The sequence below is a fragment of the Squalius cephalus genome (genome assembly GCF_949319135.1).
Source record: "Squalius cephalus genome assembly, chromosome: 17".
Classification (NCBI taxonomy): Eukaryota; Metazoa; Chordata; class Actinopteri; order Cypriniformes; family Leuciscidae; genus Squalius; species Squalius cephalus.
Window position 1 is genome coordinate 17,845,006 of NC_137138.1, and position 22,281 is coordinate 17,867,286.

General features: G+C 37.4%; 5 protein-coding genes across 5 annotated transcripts in view; 3 read left to right on the forward strand and 2 right to left on the reverse strand.

Moving 5' to 3' along the window:
- sumf2 (sulfatase modifying factor 2) overlaps positions 1–22,281 on the forward strand; it is a 144,136-nt gene that overhangs the window by 107,135 nt on the left and 14,720 nt on the right. The window lies entirely within an intron of this gene.
- fosl1b (FOS like 1, AP-1 transcription factor subunit b) lies at positions 493–3,163 on the reverse strand. Its single transcript, XM_079847522.1, has 4 exons — positions 2,703–3,163; positions 2,275–2,514; positions 897–1,004; positions 493–816 (listed from the first exon to the last, which is right to left on the reverse strand). The coding sequence occupies exons 1-4, from the start codon at positions 2,805–2,807 to the stop codon at positions 679–681; spliced, it is 591 nt and encodes a 196-aa protein (XP_079703648.1). The 5' UTR covers positions 2,808–3,163; the 3' UTR covers positions 493–678.
- Positions 5,031–6,176, reverse strand: tmem223 (transmembrane protein 223). The gene is made up of 2 exons (XM_079847782.1): positions 5,566–6,176; positions 5,031–5,485 (listed from the first exon to the last, which is right to left on the reverse strand). The coding sequence occupies exons 1-2, from the start codon at positions 6,026–6,028 to the stop codon at positions 5,187–5,189; spliced, it is 762 nt and encodes a 253-aa protein (XP_079703908.1). The 5' UTR covers positions 6,029–6,176; the 3' UTR covers positions 5,031–5,186.
- On the forward strand, positions 7,401–9,550 carry ovol1b (ovo-like zinc finger 1b). Its single transcript, XM_079847789.1, has 4 exons — positions 7,401–7,634; positions 8,088–8,278; positions 8,393–8,636; positions 8,727–9,550. Exons 1-4 carry the CDS (start codon positions 7,526–7,528, stop codon positions 9,020–9,022), a joined length of 840 nt encoding a protein of 279 aa, XP_079703915.1. The 5' UTR covers positions 7,401–7,525; the 3' UTR covers positions 9,023–9,550.
- On the forward strand, positions 9,989–21,435 carry tmem151a (transmembrane protein 151A). The gene is made up of 2 exons (XM_079846810.1): positions 9,989–10,637; positions 18,108–21,435. Exons 1-2 carry the CDS (start codon positions 10,578–10,580, stop codon positions 19,737–19,739), a joined length of 1,692 nt encoding a protein of 563 aa, XP_079702936.1. The 5' UTR covers positions 9,989–10,577; the 3' UTR covers positions 19,740–21,435.

Here is a 22,281-nt window from a genome sequence, read left to right on the forward strand (position 1 = left end):
ACATTTTTGGGTAATTCAGTTATCTTTCATGTTAATAATTGACTAAATCTGCACATCTCCAAAGTAATTATGTGTGGTAAAACTATTGGAGGTTCAGTTGCCATTGGAAAAATTATATGATTTAGTGTTATTTTGAAGAAGAAAAAAAATGGAAAAAAAACCATCTGTTAATAACTCTACCATTCAAAAAGTTTTGGGTTAGAAAATGTTTTTAAAGAAACAAGGACGGGCAGTAAAGACTTATGTTGTTACAAAAAATCAATGTCAAATAAAAGCTAGTCTTTTGAAATTTGTATTAATCAAAGAATCCCATCACAGGAATAAATTACTAAAATAGAAAACAGTCATTTTAAATTGTATTTCACAAAATGACTGTTTTTACTGTACTTTTAAACAGTACATAATAGCTAAATAAATATACAATTTATGGAGCTTACGCCCAGCCAAGGTCCACCCCTACACCCATGGTACAAAAAGATTTGACAAAGAAACACCATTTGAAGCTGTGGTTTATTACAAAAACAAGTAAAACAAATCTGCATGCAAGATAATAATTCTCAAGGTACCAATATATTTCAACATTTCGCTTTCTTTAACAAATATAAGCCTATTACGTTATATAATACACAGCTGATCTGACCAGCAGATTTCAGCACTAAACATGACCAGCATCAGTGTTTACTCTGGGTTTGGGTCATTTAACTTGCAGATGGGCATATGTGCCTCAAAGACCAACTCTAGTCTTTCTCTCTCCCTTTCAAGTGCAGCGATCTCTTCTTCCAGTTGTGTCTTCACGTGTTCCAAATGATCCGTCTCCTGAAAGACAAAGCGCAAGCTCAGGACATACAACTAGGCTTCTGTATAGCATTTATACCACAAATAATAACTCATCTCACATTCTGTAATGTGTCTATAAGCATCCGACGGCGATCCCGACATCTGGCAGCTGCTACTCTGTTCCTTTCCCTGCGGATCCTTATCCTGTCAAGTTCCTCAGAGGACATCTATAAAAGAAGGCCGTCTTAAGACTAATTTCATTTAAGAACCATTAAGCGTAAAGGGATAGTTCACCCAAAAATGAAAATTATCCCAATATTTACTCACCCTCAAGACATCCTATGTGACTTTCTTCTTTCAGCCAAACACAATCAGGGTTATATTAAAAAATATCCTGGCTCTCCCAAGCTTTATAATGGGAGTGAATGAAGTCCAGCATCCATCCATCATAAAAGTAATCCAAAAGGCTCCAGGGAGTTAATAATTGCCTTCTGAAGTGAAGCAATGCAATTGTGTAAGAAAAATATTAATATTTAAAACTTTATAATCTATATATACTGTATAATCACTGGCTTCTGGTAACAGCCGTACATGAGTCTAGTTCTAGCAGAAGAGTGACCTCTGACCCGACGTATTGATGAAAGCAGAAGCACAGAGAATAGAGCAAAACAAAACAACCCGTCACGAATTAGAAGTCTAAAACGAGAATTTTTAAAGAGAAATGCTGGAGGAGCTTGAGTTTGTTGCCCAGCCCATGTTTGAACCGCGAGAGGCGTCTACTCTCACCTAAGCTTACGCTACACATCATACGTCATAAGCCGGAACTCGACTCTCTCGTGAACATGCGGATAGGCGTTACTGGAAGCTATAGTGATTATAGTTTATATAAGTTATAATTAAGGATATTTTTCTTACAAAAATGCATCGCTTTGCTACAGAATGCCTTTATTAACCCCCTGGAGCCGTACGGATTACTTTATGATGGATGGATGCGGTTTTTTGGGCTTAAAAAAAAATGGTACCATTCACTCTCATAAAGCTTGAAAGAGCCAGGATATTTTTTTATATAAATCTGATTGTGTTTGAAAGAAGAAAGTCATATACACCTAGGATAACTTTTATTATGGGAAATAAAATTATGGGATAATTTTCAGTTCTAGGTGAACCAACCCTTTAAGTCTAAAAGAGTGATGGTGCTGCCATCTTACGGCTGATAACAAGAAAGCATACACACAGCAATTCTACCCTATTCCAAATATGCTATTCCTGTTACTCATCCATTGGCACCAATGTCAAAGTGATCCATCTGAGCCTGCGCTTTAAGATTCCCGCTCAAATACCACAGCACTGACTCACTCCTCATGCCCCTTTGTGATTCAGGTGTGAGTCATTTCAATATTTTACCATAAATGAATGAGTCACCGGAACCACTCAAGTTCACTTTCACTATTTTCTGCATTCCAAACTCTTAAAATATCAGAAATATTAGTAACTTACATGCTTATCAGTATGTCCTACTGCACTGTCCCCTACAGCTCCGTTATAGGACTGGTCAGGACTGGAGCACTGTGGCAAACAGGGGCAGTTAGGCATGGTGGTGCTGGGTATGAATGAACAAAATGTTCCCAATGTGGTCTCTGATTGGGAAAGTAGAGAGGACTGCAGAAGCCACTGAAGATCTGGACTAGATGTAATTACATCAAGACTTGGGCTAGATGTAGTCTCCTCAGTGAGATTCTGCAAAATAAATATTATAAACTGTTCACAATTATAGGCTTCATATTGCAGAAGAAGATCTTCACCATATTAAACAACTATTGTTAGCTCTGAGGTATTCCTTTTATTTAATTGAGTTGATTAGAAAATATATTCAAGTAGGCTAAATATCCTAAAATATTTAAAAAGAAAAAGAAAAAATAGCCTACCGAACGTATGTGAAAAGCCGTTGAGTTATCCGGGTCCATCCATGCTGGAGGAATCTGGGAATCATGCATACGATGATACGATTCTCTTCCTTCATTATGATTCATTATGATCAAAACAAACCAGTATCCTGCTCGTTCATATTATTTCTCGTTGTTAAGTTCGTTTAAATCCATCTCCCGTTAATTGAAATGTAGCTAACACAGATTCGATAGCAGAAAAATGACAAAATTATGATAAATCCATCAGAGCGAATGATACAAAATTAACCAAAACACGTGCTACAACTTTTCTTAAAATGTTTCAACGCCTCCTCACACCCACTCTATCTCTCCTCCCCATCAGTGAAGCATCTATCGTTTCCAATCTACCGCCTTTTCTCCTCAGTGGATTCTAATGTGCCTCTAATGGCCATTATTCTTGCTAATAGCGCCAACTAACTGTCACTAAAATTATATTCACTGGGAAACCAAGCAAACGTCGCGAAGTTAAAAACATGTGGTTTGAGAGCTCCAGAAACTTCCATAGCTCACACCCTACACGTTGAATTTCAATTACAGCCATATTTTGCCAATAGGTGACGTGTAGGTTTGAAATGTATGAATAAGCGAACCGTTGAAGAACTGGTAGGACATTCATGAATCACTGAACTGGGTAGAGGCAGCAAACACATGACATGTGCCTCATCTTATGTTTCATGGCTTAATTACCCAAGAAATTAAAGTGTTTAAAAGCCTATATGGATTTGCGTATGGGACATCATTAGTTAGGTTAATTATAATATTTATGTTACAAAAAATATTTACCAAAATCAGTGTGTTGTGACCAACGTGAAAGTCATTTTGTTGTCTTCTGATTTCCGGCTCGAAAATTATGAACGTCTCCACCATGCCTATTGTCAATATAAATATTATTATTTCTTTTTTTTTTTTTTTAAATAAATAATTATGCTTATCAAGGCTGCATTTTTTTTAAATCAAAAATACAGAAAAACAGTAATATTGTCAAATATTATTATAATTTAAAATAACGGTTTTCTATTTAATTATAGCCTACTTTAAAATACAATTTAGATGATGCAAAGCTGAATTTTCAGCATAATTACTCCAGTCTTCAGTGTCACATGATCCTTCAGAAATCATTCTAATATGCTGATTTATTATCAATGATGGAAAGAGTTGTGCTGCTTAATATTTTTTTATAACCTGTGATACTTTTTTTGATGAATATAAAGTAAAAAAAAAAAAAAAAAGAACAGCATTTATTTAAAATAGAAATCTTTTGTAACAATACAATACTGTTCAAATGTTTGGGGTCAGTAGTTTTTTTTTCTTTTCTTTTTTGAAAGAAATTAATACTTTATTCAACAAGGATGTGTTAAATTCATAAAAAGTGAAAGTAAAGATTTATATTGTTAGAAAATATTTCTATTGTTTCTATTATATTCTACTCTATTATGTTCTTTTTAACTTTTTATTCATCAAAGAATCCTGAAAAAAGAACCACAGCTTAAAAAAAATTAGGCAGCACAAATCTTTCCAACATTGATAATAAATCAGCATGTTGGAATGATTTCTGAAGGATCATGTGACACTGAAAACTGGAGTAATGATGCTGCAAATTCAGTTTTGCATCACGGAAATAAAGTATATTATAAAGTATATTAAAATAGAAGTGGATCAAAACCTTTCATCAAAGTTATAAATGAATTTTGAACAATACCCATTGTTGTCTTTGGACAACTTTGATTAACTTTTTTGATCCACTTCAAATGTTGACTACATACATATATATATACATATATATATATATATATATATATATATATATATATATATATATATATATATATAAATAACTCAGAATTTCTTAGGGTGGGTAGATTACAAATGGGTAGATAAATTATAAATCTATTATTTTGTTAATTAACTGAAACACATATGTTGAAACACAGAGCTCCTAAAGGGACATGGTGAAGATAAAAATATGAGATGTCAGGAAAATTTATTTATCAATGCTTTTGCGTTCCCTCACAAATGTTTTGCGTTTTTCCCTAGAAAAAAGAACACAAAACTTTTGCGAGCAAATGCAAAAGCATTGAAATCCTATCTCATATCTTTTCCATCACATTGTCCCTTAAGGGCTCCACAACACATGAATGCTGCTGAAAAAATAAATGCAAAGACAGAAGTATAATTTTGTCCAGTCAGAAACAGACTTGTAATAGGGATATGACTAAGCCTAGGCCTATGTGTCACACAACTTTGATGTCAGAGAGAGAATATGCCTGTTTAAGCTTATTTTTTAATAAGAGTCAGCACAAATCCCAGATAAAAAGTTTTATTATTAACAGTAAAGTTACACAATTTATTCATTTTAATTTCAGTGCTCTGTTTCCCCCCAAGGCAACAAGAAACTAAATGAATAGCAGATTTGACACATCCACAGTGAACTGTAGACACACACACAGGGGTGTAAAGTACATATTATATAGGTCTGTAGGCCCCAACAGTAATATCAAATAGTTTAGGATTATTCAGTGTCCCGTCTTTGTCCAAAAGAAAGTAGAACTTGTACCCTTTGACTTTAAGAGGAATAAATGAAGGTGATTCCTGTCTGTGTGCATGACAAGTCACTTGAGTCAAAGGCACAGTTAGGTGGTGAGCTCTGAGAGGTCCCAGCGGTGATTGTGTCGACACTGTCACATTTTCACCTCCCTTATGCAGAATCACACGACTGACAGAACGACGACTGAACAATACTGCCACTCCGACAATTCCTCCACCTACGACAACAGAAAAAAAATACATTTTATACAGCTTGAATACATAAAAATGCAGATAAATTGCAGAGTTAAAAGCTTACCAATGATTAGGCACCCAAGAGTGAATCCATACCTCCAGGCATTTGAACCAAGATTCATATCAAAACTGAAAAGCCCCCCTAACTCAGTTCTAACCTTTTGAGACTCACCGCTAATTTTTCTTGTGTCTCGAAGACTTGTGAAAGCAAAGTGAGCCAGATATGCCCAGAATACAAACTGACCACCACAAAAAATGGCCAAAAGTCTGAAGAAACGGGTCCGGTCATGTTTAAAGAGAATCACGTCCTTTGCGACGGCAGTGGAGGTGAAAGTATATGCGTTCCTGACTGAATTCACGCGCACGTGAGAACGCAGTGGACTCAAGATGCTTGTGATATCATTGATTTTAACGTGCTGTGTCGCTGTAGACACGGAAGCTCTTAAAGACTGAATCCTTGTCAGTCGATACGCTGAAATAAATGTGCGACAACGCTTTACGCCGAATAACACGCACTGAATAGCCATGGTTTAATAAAACGACTCTTCGAAACACTGAAATTTCAAACACGACACATTTCTGAACAATTGGCAACAATACTGTTATCTAACATGCTGGGAGATTTGAACTGCACCAGGGCAGCGCCATGCTTGCTCTATTTTAAACTACGGAAGCCTCGTTGGTCCAATTGGTCCAGTTTACTAAAATAGATCCTCATCTTATACAAACAAAAATATTTTTTTCTCAAAACTTTTTTATTAATTGTTTATTACTATTTGTTCAAAACTATTCGTAAATAAATAAAAATCGTGTCAAAATGTTTTTCAAAATTTGCTGAAAAGCAAATGTGACAACTTACCGTCTTACCCCATGTAATGTGACATGCTCCGCTATTGGGCATTATTTATTCTTAAATATTTTGTGTAGAAAAGACTGTACTGTTTTCTCTGTACTGACATAGGCTTTTAAACATACTCTGATTAAAAAATAATGACCCGGTCTCATCAAAACTGCTTTCCTGCTGTGTATAAAAGTAAACTTTGTTAAAAAAAATAGGCTACCTAATATTCCCTTAAAGGAGAACTCCGGTCAATTTTAACATTGAGCTCATTTTTTTGTACATTTGGAGTGCTGTCAATACAGAGAACAACGACAAAAATCGGTGTTGCCTACACCGAGTTATTCTATTTTTAAAATTTGCACCCTGTTGACTTCAATGGGGCAAGTACTAAACCTGCTTTTAGGCTCTTAATTTATCAACTGATGTAGTTTCAACAAAGTGCACGGACACATTGTGTAGCCTATAAACATATAGCTCACGTAGCCTATTCATTTTCGCTGGGTACTTAGGTTTGTTTGTGTTTTCATTGTTTGTGTGGGAGGGTCGTTTTACTGTGACTCTTATCTGATTTTGAGACATTAACATACTCCAAGCTAATTTGCATACAAAGGTTTGATTTACACTAAAATGATGACAGCTGTTCAACTGTATTGTCTAATATAGCAAAGTCAGAACCCTTTTATTATATGAAACACCCATATTATAGGTTTCAAGAATTCGCAGTGTATTAAAACTTTAGTAGGCAAAATGTATGTGATAGGGCACTTTCGCCCCCTGCTGATAGCCTACTGTTACAGCGATACACCTCCATTCAAACAGACAAAACACCTAAACAAAGGAGTAGACCCACACCCAGACAGAAAACCTCAAGTCATGGTTTAAAAAGTTGACTAAAATTACATTAACAGTGTTCTAAAACTAACATGAACATGTTACTATTTAAAACAACACATAGTAACCAGTTTACCTTTCTGGCTAAGGTTAGCATTAGTTTGAGAACCGGTTATACTTGTACCTGCACTGCGCCGTTATATTTCTGCGCATGCGCAACATCACCTGGCGGTTTCCTTGTTATAAGGAAAAGGATAGTTGAATTGTGGATAACTGTAGGTTGCGAGAGGATCCGCTTAAAAGCATCCCTAGGAACTTAGTCGAACATATTCCATTCGCTAGGTTTTCGAAAATGCCTCGGGCATTCTTGGTCAAAAAAGTTAACATCGCTACTGGAAAAAGAAGCTGGAGTGAGATTCCGGATACCGCGCGTGGGGAGTCTGGGGACGTATACATACCTGGTGAGTGTCTCGTTCATGTTCGTGTGTCACAGGCTTGGAAGTTAACAGAATTCAATACTGCATAATTAAGGTATTATATAATTCATTTTATTTTGACAAGTGCAGTTAGACTAAGCAATAAGAAAAATAGTTTCTCATTATTATTATATCCGAGCCATATTGGCTATATTAATTTATTATTTTATTATATGTATTATGTCTTTTACTTTTTTTATTATTATTAGCTATTATATTTAAATGTATTTTCAATGAATGTGAATTCTGACTATGAAGTCTATTTGTATAGTGTTTTATTTCACTGAATGTCTATGCTAATACTGATTACTGCTTTGTATTAAATAGGGGGAAAAAACTTGCTGCATAAAAAAATGATTAAATTAATTAAGAGTACTTGAACTCAGTGGCCAGTCAAAATCTGTTGATCTCTCTCTTTCTGCTTTTGCTGCTCCCTAGAGTCCCTTTTTCCACCATATGTGCATGAAGTCTCTGAGGGAAGCATTGCAGAATACTCCTGCTTCACAACTGCACAAAACAAATTCCTGACGGCAAAGCTGCCATCCTCTGCTGCACAGGGTCAACTTAATCACAAGCCAGAATGCCGCATGAGGACCCAAAGAGTGCCTTACTTGCGCTCAAAGATAAAGGTGAGATGACAATTCCTTTGGTTTAAAACGGCTGCTTTGGCACATCTTATAATGTTAGTGTGAATTTTCTGTGCTGTAGCAGGATATGATATATTATTGTTCTTCCATTTTCAGATAACTACAGGTAACATGCCATCTCTTCTGTCAGTCATCCCAGAAAATGCGAGCAAATTAGCAGATATTCTACCTGCTGCATCAGTTTTATCCTGCCAGGTATGTCAGAAGAAGTTTACTACAGCACGTATGCTGAAACGCCATGTAAAGTGCCACAGTGAAACAAAGAAGTACTCTTGTGAGCACTGTGGAAAAGGATTTAATGATACTTTTGATCTGAAGAGGCATGTACGCACACATACTGGTAAGTTTATGTTTATAATAATGTATATTTACATGTTTAAATATGTAAGTTTGTATATCTCAAATTTTTCTCTCAACTTCCAATATACAGGTGTGAGACCCTATAAGTGCACTTTGTGTGCTAAAGCCTTCACCCAGCGCTGCTCCTTAGAATCTCACCTAAAGAAGATCCATGCCATTACTCAGGAGTATGCCTACAAAGAGCGTCGAGACAAACTGTATGTGTGTGAGGAGTGTGGCTTGACCGCACAGACACGGGACAGTCTGCAGAATCATCTTCAAGCTGAACATCCACAGAGACTTATAGCGAGAAAAAGCAACTATATACTGGCACATAGTGAGGAAGATAATGTGTCACTGTGTTCACCTGAAACCCCACAAATATAGTGCTGAGAAGAAATGAGAAGTTTTTGATAGATATTCCGCTCTGCATGCACTTTTGTACAGTCAGTAATTCTAGGCAGAACCAAATGTCTTAGAATTATTGGAAATAGGAAAATAATTCTGATGTAATGAATTGAATAAAAAAATTACACTGAAGCAGTATACTGTTCAAATGCATATTTCAGCAAAAATAAAAGTCTGGTGTGTTGTAAGAGACGACCCTATTTTTTTCCTGAACGTATAGTCTTGTAAAATATAAATTTGGCTACTTTTGAAAAAGAGTATTTATTATAAAATAATATATAATGTAAATCTCTTTAAGTGCAAAATGTAAAGTTTTTGGACACTTAATAACATGGTATTTGCGATTAAATAAAAATACAAATAATATTGAATGCAATAGGCTAAGTAGGACTGTCTTTATCTTTATATGTAATTTCATAATTATTTCTATTGTCTTTGAAATATGGTTCAAGTTTATTGTTGAATGTACTGACAATCATTTATCATAAAATAAAATATTTTAATGTCATTTCTGTCGAAATGTACAAATTTCTTACTTTATGTAGCGCCTATATTGAATAACACACATAGGCCTACAGTTAAAATTATAATCAAATACTTTACATGTGCTTTAATTTGTTAGTTAACACATCAACATCAACACTTCTAAAAGTGCACATAAATGTGTTAAGAAACAATAAGGAAAGTGTAAACATTCAATACAATTAAGCGCACTTCTTTTTCCCAAGGATTCTCCGAAGGTTTTTTTTTTTTTTTTTTTACATCGCAGCTTTAACCTTGTAACAACATAAAACTACTATTGACTATTTGACTAATAACGAATAATAATAATAATAATTTAAGAAAAATAAATAAGGACCGAACCTCGCATGTGCACGCGCTGTCAGCGGGTTGGTCCGAACTGCCCAATTATTAGGATTTGAAGGCGCGTTTAAGGATGACGTCAGAGTGAAGTCCGCAAGGAGACCGTTTAGGTGAAAGGAGGCTGAGGTGGAAAATACGAGATGCTCGGGGAGAGGACAGTCTGAGGATTCTGTCATTTCAACATTGCGGATTTTCTTTCATTAAAACGTAGAGAATATAATAAAAGATTAATCTCGCCGCCACTGATTACGACACACCGTGTCGACCGTGATCTTCGACAAAGACGGCTGAGCAGCGCGAGCCGCGAATATGAAGCACGCGCTGTTATCCAGCCATCGCTCCGTGTCGAGCTTGCGACGCTTATGTCACACAATTGCTGAGGGGAAAACAAGCGCAACAGTTACCCGATATTCCTGATCCTTGACCGGACTAGAATCCAGAAGAACCGCTATTGAGATTAGGGGATGTGATAATAACCTTAAAAAGTAAGACAGGAAAAGGAAAGGACGCATCTTTGGGGGGGGGGGGATGCTCGTGTGTAGTGTGGACATCGCCACCATAGAAACGTGGTGGCACTCGCCGCTGATGGGGTGAAGGAGGTTAAGGAGAGGTCCTGACGGTGGACCGCATCCTGGACCGTGTGTGCCGTGGAAATACATGTTAGTGAAAAATGCAAGGGGTGACGGTGACGGGAGAAGCGCCCACATTGAATGGGGGCGGAAGGGAGGAGGTAAGGCGTGAAAATGTTGGTAAATAAAACCACAGTTTCTTCTCGTTGTAGTGCAATTGTCGTATGAATATGTAGAAAGTGAAATATTATTTTGTAGAGTTATATATTGTACATTTTGTATTTCATAGGTTCACTGTTCTTAACATTCAGTTGCACGCATTATTAAATATATATATTTTTGCATGTAACGTTAATTCATAATCATTAATACGATCAAAAACAAAATGAGAAAAAAAATATTGTTTTTAGTTATCTTGCCTGTATAGGCAACAATGTGCAAGAATGAAAAGAAATGAATCAAAGATTAGCCTATAGTGAAAGTGATTGCTATCCATTTAACTGATGTCAGAATGCTAAAATATTTTGTTACAGACTTCACACTAAATACATGACAGAATCTAATAAAATTGGCTCCTAGATAACTTAAAATTACTTGTGCATAAGATAAAAAAAATAAATAATAATATATAATAATTATGTATATATTAATACAAATACAATAAAAATCGAATTAAAAACCAAGACAGTTGCATTTCTGTTGTGGCTGCATGCGTGATGATGTCACTGCTGAGCATCCTCTCCACTATCAATGAACAATGATTCTGTTTGTTTAATGCTAACATTAGTGTGTTTAAGCACTTTTTTTTTTACTTCATATTTAAAAATGTTATTGTCGTCTTAGCCTATATGCTAAAAGTGGAGAGAATTGGTGCCAGAAATATACTTTTGAAGTATTTCCATATGTAAAATCATCCCCTGCCTGGACACTTCCTTGCTCAGTGCCTCAAAAAAAGGTGTTATTGATGTCAGTTAATTTTTGAGTATTTACTTTAGCTATTGGACATTTGACTATTTCATCTAGAATTGTTGGTTTATTAAGGGAAAGGGCCTGTCTATATGCCGTGAGCTATAGTTGATGAGAATGCACGTCAGTTATTTCCCTGTCTCTCTATTTTGCCAGATCTGCGATATAATGAATGATATTATGCATCTAATACAGGGAGGATTGGCCAAATGTGCTCCTACAGCTTTCTGCATGTAGTAACTGTAAGAAGATTGTTCTGATAAAAAAACGACACTTTCAGAGAAACCATGTTGTCTCAGCATATTAAGTTGGATAGGAGAAAATATTTGAACATAAAAAAATACACACTTTACCTTAGATATTTTCATTACAACCTTACTTTTAGAAGAAAATGCCTTAAAGGCTTCTTATAGAAACTTTTAGGGATTCCCTTCATGGGATCATGAAGTAAGCAGCTTGTAAACATGATAACTAGAAAAAATTAAAATAACCCTTTAAACATGAAAGTATTATCGAATAATATGAGACTTTTCTCCTTATATAGAACCTTGTTGGCAATAAGGGTTCTTTAAAATTGAGTAAAGAACCCTTCTATAATGAACCCTATTGAATATTTATAAGAGTTTAGACATTCTTTGCTCTCAGATTTCCTCAATTGAACCTTTTTTTCTGACTCGCTCTGCTTTCTCACTTTGACTTTTCCCACCTGACTTGCAGCATTTATCTTAGATAACCGGAGGTCAGGTCTCAGTGGGCGCATTCCTTATTTTCTGGACGTTTATTCATCCAGTGTTTAGTTCATTAAAGAAAATCCAATAATTAACACACACACTTTTCTGGCAGCACATACAGTACCTTGAATTATTTTAAATGCATTCTTTGTGACAATACAAGCTTTCCCTTAATTCTTTCTCTCACTCACACCCTCAGTTGCTGAGTTTACCCCCATATACTGTTACAGACCGATCAATAGGCCGAGAGACAGAGTGGGGGATGGGACGTTTTTGTAATCATTATTGAGTTTTCATAATGTTTGTGCTACATTGTCACTTACAAATGTATCAGTACTTTTAGCTGCAGCTATTTCTGTATAGTGACAGCTCTTCTCAATTGACAATGTCTGACGTTCAACTGTTCTTTGAACAGTATATGAGTCTGGATGCTTCGTTCGTGCTGCTTTGTGGATAAACGCATCTCTTCGAAAGTAATGAGTGCTCGCCTGGTCTGACAGAAATAGATGTATATGCTGACAAGGCAATCAAGACTTTAAAAGGCCACTCAGACCATCCTGTTTTGATTTATGAATGTATCCTATTCTCTTCTGCTCTTTACCATCATTAGTTTATCTACACCCCTCTAACACATAACTAGTCTCTGTTGTGTACTAGTTATCCGCTGATTAGTCTTCTCTGCCGTCTAACGTTTGATGCATATCACTCTCAATATCATTTGTTCTTACTGAATATTTAATGTGCCCAATGTCCTTCATCTCAAAATGTTGCACTCACAATTAGAAATGAAAGGTCTCCATTTTACCAAATGATAAGATCATTTCAGTAATAAATCTATTTAAAACAAATTATGCAGAAAGTGTTAAAACAAACTTTAATGACTTTACAGTGTTTTTAGAGGTAGCATAAATGCATAATTGCATAATTGGCCGTAACTACACAACAATAGGCTATTACACAAACAATATAATATAACATATTACATACTGTATGTTATATTTGTAACAAGGTATTTTGTGGGTAGAAAGAGGCGGGAACCGGCGAACGCTTCACAAACTTTAATAATAAACAAACACAAAACGAAAGTAAATGCGGCAGCCTCTCATGGACAACTGCCGCACACACATAAACAAAACATAGCGTTAAATCCAGGCCTGGTTCTCTCTCGTCCTTTACTGTCGTCGCTCCTCCTTTATGCTTCCGAAGCTGCTCCGTGAGAGATACGAGACCGGTGCAGCATGCAGGTGATGCTCATTATCAATTACGCCACAGGCCACGTCCTGCTTGCCACATATATGTACTGTATATATTCAGTATTTATATAGTACTGTGCAGAAGTCTTAGGCACGTTAGTATTTTCACCCCAAAAAATGGTTTTATTTAAGCCAGTTATTTATATATTTTTAGTGTGTCAGTAGGATATTTCAGTTTACATTTCCAAAAACATTCATTTTGCCATTAATTGTAATAATTCAGTGAGATTTTTGTATGTAGAAGGAATTTGACAACAGCTGATCTCACCATCATCGAGTCTGTCTGGGATTGCATGAAAAAAATGACAAAACTGCAAAGCTACCTAAAAAACTATGTGCAAGTGTACTTAGGACAAAAGCTGTTTTAAATGGAAGGGGTGGTCACACCAAATATTGATTTGAGTTGGTTAATTGAAGTTAATTGATAAATAAAATCTATTTATGACATTGTTTTGAAAGCATCCTTCTCACTTTGCAGCATTTTTACACAAGTGCCAATAACTTTTCACAGTACTGTAGCTTTGCAGGCAGGTTTCTTCTGGATTTACTCTGTCTCAGTTTCTGTTGTTTCTTCATGTAATCACAGATGTACTCAATGATGGGGAGATCAGATCTTCATGTGGAGCAGACCGGCTGTGGTCTTGTGCATACAAAAATCTCACTGGATTATTACAATTAATGGCAAAAGGAATGCTTGGAAATGTAAACTGATATTTCCAACTGACACACTACAGCAAAAGATATAAAAACTTGGCTTAACCATTTTTTCTGGTGAAAATACTAACATGCCTAAGACTTTTGCACAGTACTGTATATTATATTAAGTTACCATGTGAACAACCAGTCATTAACTTCATTGATTTAAGTCTCACAGTAGTCGTAAGCTGCATGTTTATCAGAACAAGAGCCGACTCTTTCAGGAATCAGACTACACTGATGGCGCTGTATGCTTTTGATTCACTAAAAATAACCGAGTCATTCGTTTGAGAACACGATTGGTTGTGCTATGAGTTTTAGATTGACCAAAAATAACTGACATTAGAGCCAATCATGCGCGAAACGGACTGGTTCTCATGAGAAAATGTAACTATTTTACGAGGTGCCAATTTCAAATGAATTCGTACAATGCATTTAGTAGAGAAACATTCGATTTTTAGGGCTGTTTACACGACAACATTTTCATCTAAAAACGTGAAACTTTTTATGCGTTTTGGCTGTTCATTTACAACTGAAATTGTAATCCTGAAAACCAAAGTTTTGAAAACGTGTTTCAAAGTGCAAGTTTTTGAAAATGGTCTCCATGTAAACAACAAAAAACAGGAATCTGTGGAAACGATGAGGTCATGCACATGCATATTACATGTTCAGTCTATAGTGTTTCATCACCATCTAATGGCCTGGCAGAATACAGCTGTTTTTTTTTTTTTGTTTTTTTTTTCACGCATCCATGTGAACAGGGATCGTTTTGACAAAAGTGTCAGCTGTATGTGGAAAACTCAAAGGAAAAACGTCTCAGTATTAGGCTACGTTTACACGGAAACGTACCCTTAGAAAAAACAAAGCATGAAAGGACCACCCCTAAACCTAACCTTCAGGGGGTGTAAGCAGAACATATAAAAACATATGACTGAGATCATAAAAATTCAAACAGACCAGCCACCAATTCACCAAAACATAAAATAGTTACTAGAGTGTGTTGGTTACGTTGAATGTTTTTGAGTTACTGAATAGAACCGACTCAGAAGAGTCATTTGTCAATTGAACTATACTGATTACACTGTTTGTTATGCTGTTTGTTTGCAATGTAATCTGTAATTTCAGTAGCATGTTGCAGTCACCTTTGAACAGTAGTGCAGGAAACTGTATTTTATTATGATATTCTGCCTAGATGAATTCACTTATGGGAACGTCATTCAGTTCTGGTATATTTTATTTGTATTTTTTATGAATATTTGACTTTATTTTATTATTTTATTTTTATGAATATTTTATTTTATTTTATTTTACTGGTTCTTTGGCCCCAACCTAGTTTCTACACACCACAAGCAAGTAAACTGAACGAAAACAAACAGTCACTTGTTTTCCTCTCTTATCCCCTATCCCAAGAGGCCAAATAATCATTGACTCATACACATGTGCAGGAAAACACGCGCATTTGGGCTTGATTTTATGATTCTGCCCAGCACTGATGCTTCTCATGTAAAAAGCATTGAAATGCACATGCTCATATGACTTCAGACATTCTTGGGGCATCTAAATAATTTAACATATTAAAGTGGCTCTGAAATAGCAGGCTAACTTTATCCACTATTTATACCTCACTGCCATTTTGTTGTATGCAAGTTCCCCAATCACAGCCTCCAGAACTGAATCTCACTGAATATCATTCACATCTCCTAGGACACATTTTCTTGTCGTACCAACAGGATTCAACACTTGCTTCTCACCCTCCCACAACTGCATCTCTCTGCATCTACTAAATATATGAAACCTACAGACAAAACCTGGAGAATACATACAGATTAATATGTAAATATATGTATGTGAATATTACTATATATAAAATGCTATATTATCATGCTTTTTTTGCTTCAGGTCATCATTATTAAAAACATGTGTAGATAGGGGTGGGCGATATCTCGATATTTAAAATATATCGAGATAATTTTTAAACACGATATCGATTTTGACATATCGTATATATCGATATATTGTTTATATTTATAAAAATGTCCAAATGTAGGCGCGTTGCTCGTGGCAAGCACGCTCATAATGTAAGAGACGCCGGCGCGACCACAAAGATCCAGTAAAGAAAGCATTTGAATTCGCCACAGAAGTAATAACATCGCTGCTAGATCTAGTGAGAAACATTAACATTTCTCCGTTATTAACAGATCAAACAGCGCTGACGTGGAAACCAGGAGAAACATTGTGCCATGAATGAACTATAGTGTCCACAGATCAGCAACATTCACCATGGATTTACTGTAGTAACACTTACTGCAACCATGGAGGTTTGGCAGGAATAGTAGGCATAATGCCTTCAAGTAACATTACGTCGGTTTTATTTTGACATTATGAATACAATTGCCTCAAATGTTAATCTGAACTAAAATAAACCTTTATTTATAACTACTACAATATTACATTAAATTTTTTCCAAGGAGCTGTTTTGTTTTATATGCTCCTAGAGTCAATTATAGCTCCAGAATTGTTCAAAGTAAAAAAATATCATACTTGATGATGTTAGTTTTAATTATTAAAAAAAAAAGAATAAAAAAAATATATTATTTAAAAATGTTGCAGAAGCACTATGTGAACTGCCTACCTCTTTGCTCTTCAATAAAAAAGACTTTGTGGTATTTGGCATATTTGTTTTTGCAGTAGTTTTTGGGGGGTTCTTTTTCCTGTAAAGATATCGAGATATATATCGTATATCGAGATATAGCAAAATATATCGAGATATATTTTTTGCTCCATATCGCCCAGCCCTATGTGTAGATATTAGCCTGTGCACATGGTAAGTCACTCTGTAGGCCCAAATTCTATCTCTCTCAGTTTGCTCTCGTCCTTGTAAAAGGAACAATTAAACTCCTGCCAGGAGGAGCACAGACTCCATGCCACGCTTGGGCTGCAGCCTGCTTTTAGTGCTGCAGTTCCTCACAGCAAGGGCATTGCTCGTACTATTAGCTGATTTATATGTGCAAGTGTGTGTGTGAGAGAGAGTGATGTTGTTAGAGAATAGACAGCAGGATAGAAGGACAAAGAGAGGACGAAAAAATAAAATATTGCAGACCAACCATAAAATATCGTTTTGTGCAATACCTTTGTTTATGTGTCAGAGGAACTGTATGGGTTGCTTTTTTTCTTTTCTACCTCCTACTACTTGGAATCAGTTCATCTTTGCCCATATGGCCACAATACCTCAAGCCACCACTGGGCTCTGGCTAGGCAGTAGAGATCCATATGCATTTAGTCGAGATGATGCACTCAGTGATGTCTAAAAGCTTCTAGACTTCCCCTCCACAGTCATACAGAGCGTTTTAAAAGGAGACATGGTTTGGGTTACGAGCAGCCAGGAAATGTATTCAGCCCTCAGGAGAATGATCTATTACTGAGTTCTCTCTGCAGCATGTCAGAGTGGATATAACAGACTGTGCTTCACTCAGTTGTGCATGTTGTAACACAAATGAAATATACCTGTACCCTGAATCATCTAAAACAGGGGTTCAAACTAGAGCCAGGAGGCCACAAAGGGGTCCTAGTGGGTCCGTAAAAAAATGGGACAATACTGCCTTTTCTTTGACTTCATGAGATTAACAGTGATTATTATAACAGTATATATATATAACTGTATAAATAATAAATAATACAAATGTTCTCATTATAATATACATATAAGATTAACAAAAATGTATCAGAGGTGTTATATGCTTTTCTGTCAACTAATTTTTACATTTTCTTTTTTTCTTTCCCTGTCCCTTCTGTTCTCTCCCCTCCATGCTCCCCTCTGCTTTCTTTTGTCTCTGGCATCTTTTCATTCCAATTCTGTCCAACACCTTCCAACTCGTCTCTTATTGAACCCTGCCCCATTCAATTTCCTATCCATCTGCACAACCCTCTGTCCCCTGGTCTTCCCATATTTTCATCCACATCCGGGCCTCCCCCTTTCTGCCTATAGCAGCGTCCCCTCAAGCAGTCCCTGAGTGGGTCGCTGTGCCGAGAGTCCCACTGGAAGTGCCTGCTGCTCACCTTGCTCATGTACGGATGCTTTGGCACGTTAGGCTGGTGCTCCCTGTACCGCATCACCGTAATGGCTTCTGATGACCAAGGCCCCGCCTACTTTTACGGAGACCGAGCCCGACTCTATCATGACAGCCCGTGTTCCAACGGCTACATCTATATACCCGTAGCCTTTCTGGCCATGCTGTACATTGTCTACTTGGTGGAGTGCTGGCACTGCTACTCTAAAACAGCTAACCTTGCAAAGGTGGAAATCAGTGAGGTGTATGACAGGATACAGCGGTTGCAACAAGCTACACCCTGCATCTGGTGGAAGGCCATCAGCTACCATTACGTACGACGTACCAGACAGGTGACGCGCTACCGAAACGGAGACGCGTACACTACTACGCAGGTGTACCATGAACGTGTCAACACACATGCAGCGAGCTCAGAGTTCGATTACTCGCGCCTCGGGGTCAAAGACGTTTCGAAGGAGCTGCAGGGCCTTTTGGAGCATCCCGTCACCCGCTTGCGCTTCACAAAGTGCTTCAGCTTCGCCAGCGCCCGTGCTGAGACCGCCTACCTCACACAGCGAGCGCGCTTCTTCGGGGACAACGAGGGTCTGGACGACTACATGGAAGCACGGGAGGGTATGCACCTTAAAAACGTTGACTTTCGGGAACATATGCTGGCATTCCCCAACCCATTGCGCCCACCTTGGTACACCCGACGCTGGTTGTACTGGCTGGCCTCGGCTTTCCTGCTATCGTGGCCTCTTCGCGTGATTGCCGAGTATCGCACTGCGTACGTCCACTATCACGTCGAGAAACTTTTCGGCGAGAACGAGGATGCAAATGACAATGATAATACGGAGACGGGGAACTACTGTACGGGCTTTGAGCATGGCACCGGCGGTCCCACTCTGCGCATCATATCACGGGTCAACACGGTGGATATGACCGAACTGGAATGGCACATTCGCTGTAACCAGCAAATGGTGCCTAGCTACTCTGAGGCCTTGCTTATGGATTTGGATGTGAATACAAACACACCGTTATCGGTCGCGATGGCAGCACATATGCGCCGCAATTCTAGCTACTTTCTTCAGAGCTGTCCCAGGTGTCGGCCCTCAACGAGCAGCTCCTCGCTTCCTTCCTGGGTTAGAGGGAACGTGGCTGCGGGCACAAACTCATTCCCCATTAGGCCCGGCGGAAGGCTGTCCCTTAGTCGCAGTGGTTTCTCTCTCGGCCGGTTACAGACCACAAGAAGCCGCCACCCCTGCCTGTTTCACTCGAGAAGCCTCGGAGGTGGGATGAGCAGCCGGCTGGAAGAGGGCGGTGGGGGTTTCCTTGGTCTTGGGTTTAGAGTGCCAGATGAGGAGAGGAGGGGTGTATTAGAGAATGAAGGGCTAGAAGACGACAACATGGAGGAGACAGGCCAGGAACAAGTGGAGGAGAGGGAGGACGGAGAGACCAGGGAGGATGAGAGAGACAGGCCACCAACCTACCAAGACGCTCTGTATTTTCCGGTGTTAATCATTCACGGAGAAGAGAGCTGTCATGGGGGGCATGGCATTGACACGGGTTAAAAAAACCGATATGGTGTAAAGAATGTATGAAGTGGCTTTTGAAAAGTAGAGGCAGATTGACATCTGAAGTGCAGATAAGAGACAGGGAGATCGAGAAATTCGAAGAAGAGATGGGAATTTTTCCAGAACCAGGGTAGAAAAGTTGAACCCAAAGAGACTTGATTTGTGTCTCTGTGTAACGCTGAAAAACAACTGTTCATGAATGTGTAGAATGTTGTAGGGATTGAAATGAAAATAATACACATTGGTCATCATGTCATATCAATGTCAATTGACTTGATACAGACTGACCCTAAATATATATGTAGTTCATACCTAGTAGAAAATACTGATAGGCATGGAACATCAGTGTCCTATATTGGTCTTAATGTCCTATTATTGAAATCTCTGGCATATCATGTCCATAACAAACTAAAAGGTCAGTGTGTCCTCCTTTTGACTATGGGAGTAATGTACTTTACATGAAAAGCTGGGCGTCTGCAACCTGCATTTAACATTGCGAAGCAGTTTTTGCGACTCTGCATTAATGTGCAAAAGCCCATGCTGGTGTAGTATTGTAAATCCATTCGTCTTCAACGTACCAATAGCTTACGTAAAAAGGGACTGAGATGTGAACTGCATTTATTAAAGTTTTTAAATATACATTAGAAAGAAAGAAGAATCAAAATTCAGATGGACAACTAAGGTAGATCTGACAGAAGCAAAACCAACTGGTTCTCAGGGGGAAAAGTTTCTAAAAAATAAAAATAATAGACCTAATAAAAAGGGATGGTAAAAGATCAATGAGTGAATGTAGGCTGGTGAATTGTAATCCCTCACTGTTTGACACTGTGCTTTAATCCACTGTCCTGGCTAATGACTTCTTTTAATCTCGTTCTTTTTAATTGCCTGGTAGAAGCACGGTGCTTATGACTTCACTTATCTCTGCCTTAGAGGTTTCTTATGTCAGCCTCATGTCTACTGCAGCCAACTGACAGTAACAGCAATTCAATGTATTCCTCTTTATTACCCAGCATACACACATTTGCTTTTCTATCACGGTGGGGACCTTCCATTGACTTCTTTTGGGTTTATACTAAGCTAGTAATATTTTCTATTCCTTACCCTTAAAACTAACCCTCACAAAAAGTTTTTTGCATTTTTAGATTTTCATTAGTATGTTTATAAAACCATTGTCCTTTAATATTCTTGTTGGTATATCTATCCAATACTCTGTCATTCCTCCCTAGACTGTTAGAATGTTTAAAATATTGGATTAAGCTCGTTTCAGTTTAAAACAACAACTGATAATAGATAAAAATAGACTACTCAAGATACAAAGTAGTGCAACAATCCTCCACCCCATGTAGTCACATTGTTGATATGCACATAGAAGAGCAAACAAGCATAAAAATATATGTGTAGCACAAGCACAAAGTGTCACCTACTTTACAAGCAGTGCAGGGATCGAGTTAAAATAAGCTGTCCTTGGAAACACTTAAGGAACGAATGTATAAACAGCCTTGCACACGGAGAGGAGATTATTACAAAAAAGGTAAAGTCCAAAGCACACACTAAGAGCATCCCTGTATTGTTTGTAGAATTTCTGCTAATACTTCAACAAGCACTAGCATATCTTTCAGCAATGAGGAAATGAAATGATTACAGTGGCCATGACCATGATGCTCTTATTAATAAAGTCAAACCATTAACAGTGTGTTTACTGACTGCTTTATTATTATCATTATTATTAATTATTGTTTGACTTGTTTATAAACTTATTGCAGTTATTAAAGTAACTTGCGAACAACACAGAAGATAATATATTAAAAGAATAAAGACTGTCCTGTACTGATTCGCATGTGATGTCCTTACCATCACAACAAACATTTTATGCAATAATAACTCATAGTGTTATGATGTTTTATAGTTTTGATAGAACCTGAAAGTCATAGATGCTTCATTTGACTTTGAATGATCCTTGGTATCAATTAATAATGCTGTGATTCTGGATTTAGTCTCAGTAACTCTAGGCTAATGACCGGAGTTGTTTTTAGGGTTGGATCAATTCAGACTTGGCAAACGCATACACTCTTATTGGAGACATGCTTAACAGTGTTTTATACAGTGAAATTGTTATGTATATTATTTGACTTCAGCATTGCATAAATGCACAACCATTTTCCAACGAGTTTTGGAACTCTTGGGATTTTCATTGTGGGTGAGCAAATGTCATGCTTAATGTGTGGTGAGTGACCACGTGCTACACTACAGGCTTAAATCACATGTGTTTGTCCAATGGCTCCTCCTAGTGGTGGTGTTCGCAACGAACCCTATTGAGACTTGGAAGTTTTACTATGAGGAAAAGTAAAAAAAACGTTTTAAAACCGAATATTGGTCCGAAAAGCATGATAATTGATTGAAAACGTATTTCTTAATTGCATGAAATGTCTGGAATCTTGGGGAATTAGTGAATTATACTGTTATACGGGAATTATACTGTTAGCATGTCATCCTTCCATCCTCTCCCTCCCTCTGTTCATAATCTGGGTTTGAAGGACAG